Source organism: Gavialis gangeticus, unplaced genomic scaffold (genome assembly GCF_001723915.1).
Source record: "Gavialis gangeticus isolate Ggan-Ray unplaced genomic scaffold, GavGan_comp1, whole genome shotgun sequence".
NCBI lineage: Eukaryota > Metazoa > Chordata > Crocodylia > Gavialidae > Gavialis > Gavialis gangeticus.
In genome coordinates this window covers 24031134-24042872 of record NW_017729022.1, presented here as the reverse complement: position 1 = coordinate 24042872, position 11739 = coordinate 24031134, and the positions used below count along the sequence as shown (strand labels likewise).

The window sequence follows — 11739 nt, the reverse complement described above, 5'->3', positions numbered from 1 at the left end:
GAAATGCTGGGTTTTATTCTAAACTCCACCATAAACTTGCAGTGTGACCTTTGATAAATCCCTTTGGCAAATAGCTTCATCTTTTTGTGCCTGAGATTCCCACATTTATTAAAGTGAGGATAATAAAACACATCCTATTCTTAAGAGTACTGTGAAGCTGAATTTATTGTGTGTAAGGCATTTTGAGCTTTTGAGATGAAAACTGTTTTATAAATGCAAAGTGGTCATTGTAGTGAAAAGCAACAGATCTGCAGCTGAACCTTTGAACATCTCAAATCTGATTGTTTTAAATTAAATCCTCAGTGATCTAATTATTCTGAAATTTAATCAGACTTGTTTAGGTATTTATTTTGACTCATTTTTCTATCTAATTAGGAGGTCAAAATCATTGTTAATAGCATGAAGATGTGTTACATTAGAAAAAGCAAGAATGTTTGCTGCTCTATTTCAGTTCAGGAGAACAAGCAGGTTAGTCTGACAGAGTGCCAGAATGCACTGTGCTGCTGTCATTTAATTTCCCTCATGGAGAGAAGAATGCTCAGTGTTCAGCTATAATTTAGTTTGTTTGACAAGCAACTGCACATGCATCTCACACATGGCTTCTTACGGAAAACTGGTCACACTTCTGCTTCTATTAGAAAAAAATGCTATTGAAATACTAAACTGTAAACTGTTTAGTCCCCAGACCTATATAGTAGTTCTAGCCTGCAGAGTCATGAAGAATTTTCTGCTCAGCCAACAACAGAGACAGAAAAGTTCATTGTGCTCAGTTGGTAGCAGTCTAACTGCCATTTAGGGTGAGCGGGGAGGCTTGGGGATGGGGTGCCATGCTTAGGATAACACATTTAACTGAGGCAGATCTTTTCTGCTTTCTGCTGGTGACTTCCCACATAAAAGTCAAAGGTTCCTTGGCAAAGACCTTTACAAGAGTGTGGAGAAATCCAATCTTTTCCCTCAATAAATCACATTATACTTAGAATATACGTTTTATAGGGCCTTTCATCCCAAAGGATTTCAAAGCACTTTCCAAGTTTAAACCAGTACACAGAACATACCCAAGGGAACACTTGATCCCCAGTGCAATGGAACTAGCACAGTAGTTACTGCATGTCACTTTGGGGCAAGAATGATAATACTTATTCATGCAAGGGAATTTAGGTAGGCAGAATGTAATTACCTGAGATGGAGTTTGGTTAGAACCCTGAGGTTAAACCCCTTTTGTCAAAACTTCAAAGGGATCTTGAATGACCATATTTTGTTTAGACTTCAATGCCTATTGCAGCCGCACCCTGCACTTCTTCGATGTGTCTCCAGTCCAACCTTTCTATATGGTCTCTTCCCAATATTCTGCACAGGCCACTGCTTCTGATGTTGGTGTTGCCAAATCTTGTGGGGTGCATTGTCGTGTTATAGGACATCTCAGGAGATGATCCATGGTTTATTTCTCCTGACAGACATATTGATTGGTTGCATAGAGGCAGCATGATTTCATGAGAGCATACACTGCACTGCAGTGCTGAGACATTTTTTGCTAATGTTCAACATACAGTGTTTAATGTAGGGACTGAAGAATGGCCAGCCTAGTACACTGAGATACAGTCTAGGGACAGAGACGCAATTTTGGACAATAGGGTTCATTTGTAGAGATATTTAATCTCTGATTTTTATATAGTTTTCACAAGAGCCCCCCCTTTTTGAACACAAGTAAATCAGAACATGATTTAGTCAATGAAACTTATTGTGACTGTAAACAAATACCAGCATTTTTTGTCCTACAAGTCATAGGTGCAGGTCTTGGCAAAGCTAGGCCATAAAAGAAGGCATTTATTGAATATTGTTGGTTGAAGACGTGGAGTCATATTATGACTATATTTTTAGGACCCAGTTATCAGGCATCGGGATACAACTTCAATGCATTTGAATGGAGGAGTCCAAAACAAAGAGGCAGTTTATCCCCTCCAAGTAGGTCAAGGAACCACCCTTTTCATGACACAGGGTTGAGTGATGATGAATGGGACAGACCAACAGCCAGTGGGTAAGTCACATGCATAGTTACATTATTTGCTGTGTGACTGCAGAATTTGTTTTTAAATTAGTGTTAATAGTCCAGGATGAAAACATCTTTTTCTAACACAGATTTCCAGCTTCTCCTTTAGCTACTGAGATGTAATATTTGCATTTTGTGCTGCATGAGATTTATGATCTATGAAGCTGAAAGCAAGGCTGGCATGTATGGTAAGTTTCTGTGCATAAAAGAGCACAGCATTAGCTGTTAATGTTCAGAAAAAAACTTGTAGGTACATCCCTTTATAATAAGCTTCAGATAGAAGAAAAGAACCCCCTCCCACACACTCCCACTCCTGCACACAATGAACAACAAAAAAGACAGGAAAAGAAGCAAAACCTCACTAAAGCAACTTCATTTTCCATGAGAACTCTTGATTCTGGATCACACTAACTTACAAACAAAGCACAAGGCATTCTTTTCCTCCAGACATGGTAGAAACCAGAGGAATGAGGATAAGAGTCATCATAGCAATCCAGGAAGAGAGAGAGGCAAAGAGTCTTCCAAGACTTCCTGTCCAAAACAAAACAAAATTTTCCAGCCCCATTTTTTGCTTACTGAAAGACACCTCCACATCATCAAAACCAGCAAAACCAAGGGATATTGCACAGTATGAGAAACCAAAGATCCTTCTGCCTTCTATTGTAAGTCTCATCCAATTACTGCTCATTCATCTCTGCAAAAAACATAGTATTTTCTGCTGGAAGAAGTTATTTTCTGCAGAGAAGAAAATAGAAGTCATGCTTATCTAGGATTTCAATTATTCTGCCTTTAAAGAAATACATGCCAGTGTGTTTTAGCACAATGACCAATAAGTCTCAAATCCCAGAACCATAACACATTCAAATTGAATAATAAAGAAAACATCCAGCTATTGTCTTACTGATAAGACAGACTGGATGCGAGTGCCACAGCAGCAAAGTCAGGGGTCAGGTGCCAACTCTGGTTTCAGCCCTGGATATCAGTTGGCTATTCAGAGCAAAGTCTTTTCTACCTCAGGATTTTCAAGTGGAATCTTGATAAGATGACAGCTGTGGTCATAGATAAGCTTTTGCTACCTACCCAGCTGCTTTTGTTCCTACCACATCAAAAGTACAGAGAGACTTTTGTTATTCCAAAGGGAGACCATGAACCTGGACTATCAGAAGAAGACCCTGGCCAAAGAGTAGGTCCAACCCCTTATGCCAGTTTAAATATTCAGTGCTGCTGTCTGTCTGTAAGGTGGTCACCTGGTTCCAAGCAGTTGGAGACAGGTGAGTAAAGTAGATAGTACTGCACTTGCAGAAACTTCAGGTTCATCCACATTCCAATTCCACACCATCTCAAGAAGGACAAAAAACATAAAATCATCCTGAAGAAAATCTTAGACCTCTTACAGTTAGAAACAGCATAATTTATCTCTCAAGACAAAAAGTGCCAGTTGCTTGATGATTAACTCATCATAGTAAGAGAAAGACGTAAAGGAGTCTAAGTCAATGTAGCCCTTGAGCAGGATGGTCACGTTGAAGGTGGACAATCTAGCTTTCACTTTTACTGCAATCTCACCAAGAGACACATTGACACTGGTGAACTCAGCAGATGTTTATCTATGTCAACAATATCTCTAACTGGCCTATGCAAATCACCACTATCAAAACAAAATATTAGTTAATTTTTGGTCTGTCCTGCATCCTAAAGAACTTACAGGTGCCCGTTCTTATGTAACATACGCTTTAGAACTCAGGTTCCCAACCACCAGGCCATGACCTGATACCAGGCCACGAAGGGTTGGCTGCTGGGTCATGGCACGAGCCCCACACTTAGACCCCCATATGTCTGCCCGAGCAAGCGGTTTCCACTGCCAGCAGTGACATGTGGAGTTAAAGCTGGGGAATGGGGCAGCCCCAGGAGGGATGCAGCTGGCTGTGTTTGCCCTGTCATGCTCCTGTGCAGGTCTGCAGGTTGGGAGCCACTGCTTTAGAACAGTCTCTCCAGGGAACCTGTGCCCTGGAGAATACTCTTCATGCTTCAGGCAGTTCAGCATGAACTCATCTGCCTAATTTGGATTAGATGGGCAATCCAATCTTATAGGCACACAGTGCGCACCTCCTGTTTTGGTCAGTGCTTTAGAAGAGTCTTTACGTGAGCTGTATATACACTGGTCAATGCTTGTCTTAATTAGTAATATAATAAGGCCTACAAACATCTCCCAAAAAGCCAAATAAAAGGTGAAATAGTCTGCACCTTGGAGCTGATTAATTCAAATCAACTTCATTCTTTTTCATTTCCTTTTACGCTAAATTGCTGATCATGAAAGGCTGTTTTCACATGTTCTTCAGGGTGGGGGGAGGGAGAGTGCTTTAATTAGAATAGCTTTTGGGAGCCACTCTAATTGAAGCACCTGTAGCATCACATGTATTTAGCATCCTGCACTTCAAAATGGCAGTGGAGGCACTTTAACTAAAGCTTGTTTGATGAGCTTTAGCTAAAGCACCACACCCCCTCTGCCATTTTGAAGCACAGGGATGATGTCTAGGCTGCTGGAGCATGCTAATTAAATTAACCTAATTAGAATATGTTGGAGCAAGTGTTGGGAATGTGTATAGGTGCCCATAGTGTCTAAACCTTTCTAAGTGACGTGAAGCAAGGATGCATTGTGATCCTTGGCAAGGAGGAAGAAACAAGTGTCCTCTAGTAGAGTGGAGAGTACAGCATTCTACATGCCTCCTAGATCAAAGCAACTGATGGTGCTGCATTGGTTTCTAATATAGCACTGTGTTGTTAATATTTGGGTGTCATCTGTTCTAAATGAAATTTTCCAGACTTGACAGATGGCATTAAACCAGAAAAAATGTTTTTATTCCAGTCAGGTAGCCAAACATCCAGCCCATGATAATGGCAGTTATTTCCATACCAGTACTGTGCTAGGGGCAGTGGGAAGAGGAAGAACTAAGGCAGCAGCCCAGTGACTTGGTATAAAGAGAAGTCCTGGCTTCTTGAACACGGTTTGCTTGGCCTGAAAACAAGTAATAAAGAAAACTACCCTTCCCTTTTATTCTCCTCCCATTGTTATTAAATTAATGGCTTTGTTTTAACAAGAGGAGCACTTTTACCCTCGATTCAAACTCAAGACGAGATGCAATCATGACTCTGATAAACACGCTGTTTGGGGATTAGTTAAATAATAGGCTGAAAAATTGAATCAGATATGAACTAGGAATCTGGTAATAAGGTTTATAATTTGTTTAAAATAAACATCATTTATTCAACCACTGCTTTAAGAGTAAAGATCAATAACAGTGTGCTGCCTGGAACAATTTCCTCCTTATCAGTGTAAAAATCCTAAGACGTGAGACACAATTTAAAGTAAGTAAAATAAGGCTTGTTTGAAGACAGTATCTAGAAAATGGATTATACTTCTACTGACAAAACGGTGTGCTGGTCCTGCTAACAGACATGCTCACTCTTCCATTTTTCAGGAGAATTCTGGGGCCACCGTGGCCTTCTGCTAAAGTTCTCTGTCCTTCCTCTGGGTAACACTAAGAAATACTTTCCCCCAACATGCTACTTCCTTTGAACTGTATAGTATAGCTGCAGAGAGGAGAGAGAACACACAGCATCAGAAAGACATGGGAGTGTTCGGGAAGAATCAAAGAAATCGGTCAGAGCAAACAGCAGTGGAGTGGAAAACCCAGGGCCAAGAGGTAGAAATGTGGAATGAGAAGGACAGAACTAAAGAAAGGAGAGGGAATGGAAAAAGCAGAACAATCCAGAGAACAAAACCAAGAGTGCACACAAACTCACTAAGAGAGAAAAAAAGGAGAAAAGCAATTTATATGAGAATCAGCGTAAAAAGAAAGAAGACAGAACAGCCAAGAGAGAGAGAAAAATGGGAAGAAAATAGGCAAGATTCATGAGATGCTCCAAGGAATGGCATTGAGACTGGTGTAAGCAAATAGTGACTAATGTCATTTGAAAACTTCCTGATTTTAATGAAATTTACCAAGTACCTTATAATTAGGAGGAAAAAAGTTTTCAGAGTAAGATTCACCAGACTGATGCTCTTGTCCCCTTTTATTTAGTAATCTGGGGTTTAGGCACTCAGTGGGATTGTAGCAGAAATAGGTTCATTTCTGTCCTCTTACTGTGGGGATTTGACTCCAAGGACCTCCCAGAAATTTTCATAATTCCCCACTATACGGCAAACTGAGGTGGGTCCTCATTATCTTTTCTGTTGGAGCTGTTTCACTTTGCATGGAATACCAGAGAAACACCAGCATCACCACCCCTTCTTCAGCAGTTTGGAAATTCTAGTCCTTCACCTGCTTTTATTACAAATACCAGAAAATAAAACATCGTGCTTTGGGTTTAACCAGGACATTTTTCTTAAAAATGGAACAAAAATTATTAGTGGTTTGTTTCAGCAAGAAAAACTGAAAAGCTGGGTTTGAGCAAAACTATTTTAAATGTATTTTTCAATTCAAACAAGTCCAGTTTTTTTCTACACAGCCCTAGTTGGACCCAGAGATCAGGAAGCTTTCAGCTACAGGGGCAAGCAAGAGATTAAAGGAAAAAAAAGACTGAGATTCTCACACTGGCATATTAATACATTCTACAGGGATTACATAAGACTAGGCTGGCCCATCTGGCTCACTAAATGCAGTCCCCTCTTATGGCAGTGTAATAGTGCTGTTGTTGTGATGGTCCAGAAGTTATATGAGAAGCAAGGAAGAATGTCTTCCATTCAAAAGCTTGTCTATCTCTATCCCAGCTACATAGTTTTCTCCTGTTATCAAAGACAACCCCCACATGTAACCCTATTCCTACACTTACCGAGCTCCATTATATGTGATAGTTCAATATTAGCATACTGTATTGTAATAGTAAGATACTATATTGGACTTCTTTGACTATGCAGAGTTGGCACCAACCCTAAAAGGAATTTTCTCAGAATTCCTGCAACTTCAGAGGTCAAAGACCTCTCTAAAACATCATGTTAACATCATGGGGAGGAGTCTGTCTCAGTGATCTGAGTAGATATCCTCATCATTGCTGAACAGTACTTTAGAAGAAACACTGGAGCTATAAAAAAACATTGCGATGGGAGGCTGGTTTGCCTGAAAAGGCCAACCACTGTCTGCCTAACTGATAGTAATTGTGAGAGAGCATTCTTGGTGCAAAGCTGTCGTGTGTGAAGTGTTCAAGCGGTAATGCCTTTGACATTAGAAGCTATTATGTTAACAGAGTACCCCATTAGCAGTATCGTAGGCAAAACACCATTTATCAAGAAAGTCCTGAAATGTCTCCATAATGGTGCTCCCTATGTATGTAGACTGCTGGACACTTCCAAATGCAGTGTAAATTATTCTTCATCTGAGTGCCTTTGCTATCTTGCATGCTGATAGCCCAATAAAATGCTGTGGCACTGTAGCTCTGCATTGTGTTTCTGCAGTCAATAATTGGCAGGTTTTATCCAAACTCTTGCTGACCAATTCTATGTATCACTCAGCCAATTCTTGCAGGAGAGAGCTGGTGATAAGGCTTCAGCACTTTTATGAAACGGCGAAGAATAAATCAACAACAACAAGAATGGCCTAGAAATGGACTTTAAGTAGATACTTGAGCACTTTGTTGAATTGGTGCCTACTTCTCAGTGAAATAGAGTTGTAAACATTCAAGAGCCTATATATCCTGCTGCCCATAGATATAGTAATTGCAATAGTTGTTGTGATAGAGGCTGGGACGGGGTTATATTAATTATGATAAATATAGCCAAGAATGAAGGACTCAGCTGAAAGCATCAGGATTGGAGTAGATACGTTTGCAAGATGTTATTTACAAAGGTGAGAGCTACTTTTATACACCACCAGGGAAGTTTGTGAGGTGGGAAAGTCTAATTATAAATATAGCATTGCACTGATAAGCTATGAACTGTAATTCTGTCTGGTTCACTAATTTTCATTGAGAGGTCCCAGTTATTGCAGAATGAAATGCATATAAATTGTTCTTAAGCCCTTTCCTTTGCTCAAAATATACCTCTTCCTTACCCAGTCACATGCTAACAGTTGCCAGTATGTGAGGGTGACTCTCACCCACACAGACCATCCCACCAGCTGCTGGTTTGTGACCCCCCACCCCTCCCCAGTCTGTCCTCTTCTTATTGCAACAGTCTATTACTGCAGCTCCAATGTGTGGCAAGATGCTTGTTTGAATGGTACTTTTCAAAATGAAGCCTTTACATTGTTTGTACATTTGACTGAACCTCTCTTTGTGAATCTAGCTTTGCAGGTACCCATGATAACACCGAGACTGACCAGGAGGAAAATTTCTGGTCTCAGGCTCTGGAGGATTTAGAGACCTGTGGCCAGTCAGGCATATTGAGGGAGCTAGAGGTAGCACAATCTTAACCCATTCATCCTACTATATAGAGATAATATTTTTGTTTGTTTTACATTCATTTTATGTTCTTTTCTGCTGTATATTTTTAGTTCGCATTAATCACACAACTTCATTTAAAAGCTTTAACCCCTTTCCACAGGACAAGGCTGACAGGCGTCTGTATTTGAGAAACATGACTCTCTTGGTACCTAACCTTTATGTTTATATTTTTGCTTGTGCAGCTGCTTCCCCCACCCTTAATAAAGCTATTTTCTTGCATACAATGCAGCTGAAATTCTAGAAACATGTTCACCCCAAAGCTTCCTGATTTGCAGCTTCTGCTGTGTGCACTGCTAACACTGCCTGCACATGCAGCAATTGGTGCAGAATTTTTACGTGGGCATCATTTTCCAGCAGCAGTGCATCCCATTCTCTTCTGGCTGCTTTGTGAAGTTTTTCTTCGCATGTTGTAATTTGTATGTGGAATAGAACTTAATTTGATTAAGGCGAACATAAAAGAAAAATGTCACCTAAAACATTTTTACAAGAGCCTTATCACTTGGTAAACAAATATAACAGCTTGAGAAACATTCAGAGCATAGATACACACACACGCATGCACACTGAATTTTTACATTATGCCCTAGAGTAAATGGCAGATATGAATTCCATTTCAATGTTGTTCCATGTAAAGGTCGGGTGGGGATGAGCACAGTAACTGCATTTTTTTTTGTCTAATTACATTTTCTGTAACTTGTTTAACCAGAACAATTAAGAATATACTGACGCTTTTAAAGCTGTGGAATGGAAAGTCCTAAAATATTTTCTTTTATGTTCTTTTAAATTCCCTGAGCTGCAGAACTGGCAGAATCTCATTTTCATTTTTATGTTATGTAAAGTCCCTTAGCAACCACAAGGAATGTGAATGGCATAACTGGGTGAAATTTCTGCAGTTTAAATTGATTGTACATCCTCAGATTTATGGCTTCTGTATTGCATGTATGGTTATTATGTACTTGTAATTGCAAGACAAAAAATTTAAGGGAAATACTTAATGTCAGTTTGGTTTAATTTTGTAGTTATCTCTGGCATGGTACCACTTATGGTTTTCATTATTCAGGGCACAGCAAAATGGTGTGGAAATAGATAACAAGAAAGGATATTTCAGCAAGTTAAGATTTCTGTAATTTAAATATCAGTTATGTGGTATAGAAATTAAAACTTGGAATTGCAATTGAGTACTTCTGCTTTACCAACCTCAGTATTGAGTTGCATAGCTCTGAACAAACATCATCCATCCAGAAGTCACATTATAGAACTAGGATTCCCAGTAGGTTATGTGGTGTGATTTTTGAAACTTTAAGATTTTTGAAAAGCTAAGTTTAGCCATGCTCATGGATAGATCTAGGATTTTAAAATGGCTGGAGCAGATTGTGTAGCACATCATCAAACACAACACATTTTTCTCCAGTTAAAGAGAAACCAGGATCTTTACTAATAAGCCAGGATCTAGCACAGTTTAAAATCAAAGCGAAATAAATACGTCTTTATTGGAATGTGCACTAGGTTGCTTGATTATATATAAACATTAAAAAACACAAGAAACTAGGCAAAAAATGGTCAAAGTAATCAAAAGATAGTGTTTCATTAGTCCTGTAGTCGTTATAGTTAAATGTACATCTCTTAATCAAACTCGTAAAATGAAGTCCAGTCTTGAGTGTCTTGACAGTACCTCCAATACTTTACTGTCAGTCATCTGAGATATTACTACACCTCTGTTAAGGTTTTTAGCTAGAGCTAAAAACAGTCTTCAGGGCTCTGAAATCGAAGAGAGGAATTACTATGAACGGCTAGCAGACAGCAAAATTGCAGAAGAAAAGGTAGTTTGAATAGTGGAACATCAAGACCATTAAAAAGGGGAGAGTCATTAACACCTATGGAATGAAGAGAAACTAGCAGGAATCAAGTCAATTCTAATGAATCATTAAGTCAGTCGACTCCCACAGTACTCCCTGAATAGAAATGCTGCTGCCCTCGCTAGGCAGTAGATTTTAAAGTGTGGGTGGAACAGGAATTAGTGTGGGGGGGAGGGGTACAACAGCACCACTGCACCCACCCCTGGATCCTTCCCTGAGCATACTTCCACTTGTTTTAAAGTACTGACCTTGCTTATTTGGTTAAGACTTCCTTCTTATTTATTTCAAGATCTTCAGCCAAACAGTAAAGATTTATCAAATCCACCTGCTGCTGTAGTTTCACCAGGGAGCACGATAGAAGCTATTACAAGTGTTTTGTCATTTAATGAAAGTAGGGCTCCAGAATTTAACTTTCATTTTATTTTAAACATATTTTGAGTGTAAATAAATGATTGCATTGCACAGGCTTCAAGCTGTAATCAGCTTCATGGTATTAAAGCTTCCTTGGACATGTTAATGGCACATTCCATAGGGAAACCTTTTGCCAAAGAGCTTTTTTTAGTGGCTTCACAAGGAGATTTCATGTCTGTCCTCTTGCCTTTTGCTGTACCCTGAAGTGACTGTGTTTTGAAAATAGAACAGAGAATTTAGCCTTCTTTAATACAAATTATACATTAAAAAAATAAACCTGTTTGTTACCGCTGTAGGCCACCATTATGTCAGGAAGTACAATGAGTTTGAATCATGAAAACCCACAGCCTCGCAGCCACTTGGGAAGACAAGCCAGTTTTCAGGAAAGAAGCACCACAAGGCCACATTACAGCCAGACGACCCGCAGCAACACCCTGCCATCAGATGTGGGCAGAAAGTCTGTGGTTCTGAGAAAAATTAAACAAGAAATGAAAGAAATCATGTCACCAACTCCTGTGGAGTTACACAAGGTCTGTAATTTTTTTTAATGGTAATTCTTCATAATATATACAGCATAGGGATTCTAATTGTGTGGTTGTATATTAAGTACTTTTCATAATGACCCCACAAGTTTGAGTATGGGTCTATTATTTCTTCTTGGAAACACGCTTGTAATGTGTTCTTATAGGGGAACAAACTGAATAAGTTGTATCCTCATCTACTATTTACTTTTATGGCAAATCCTCAGAGGAGATGGCTGCATAGGATCTTGTTTTTGTTGGTGAGTTCTCTCTTTTTTTTTTTTGCTTTGGATGGGTTATTTCTCCATCCCCATATTGTGGCTTTACCTACATTGCTTCTATTGGCTCTGCCTCCTCTTTCAAGAAGGTAGAGTAAAAATGAAATCTTTGAGGACCAAGGGTAGTAAAACAATGGATCAGGTTATCCAGAGAGGTGGTGGAAGATCCATCCTTGGGGGTTTTCAAAACC

The 11739-nt window shown here is 39.4% G+C and overlaps 1 protein-coding gene across 9 annotated transcripts in view; it reads left to right on the top strand.

The window, feature by feature from the left end:
• The window catches only part of GRIP1 (glutamate receptor interacting protein 1), a 493469-nt gene that overhangs the window by 465258 nt on the left and 16472 nt on the right, over window positions 1-11739 (top strand). For 8 of the 9 annotated variants that reach the window (XM_019514681.1, XM_019514682.1, XM_019514680.1 and 5 more), the window contains 3 exons: window positions 1879-2035; window positions 8325-8436; window positions 11046-11279. In XM_019514681.1, the coding sequence (XP_019370226.1) occupies window positions 1879-2035; window positions 8325-8436; window positions 11046-11279 (503 nt within the window). Of the gene's footprint in view, window positions 1-1878; window positions 2036-8324; window positions 8437-8582; window positions 8628-11045; window positions 11280-11739 lie in introns of all 9 variants that reach the window. The other variant, XM_019514688.1, reaches the window with a different exon arrangement.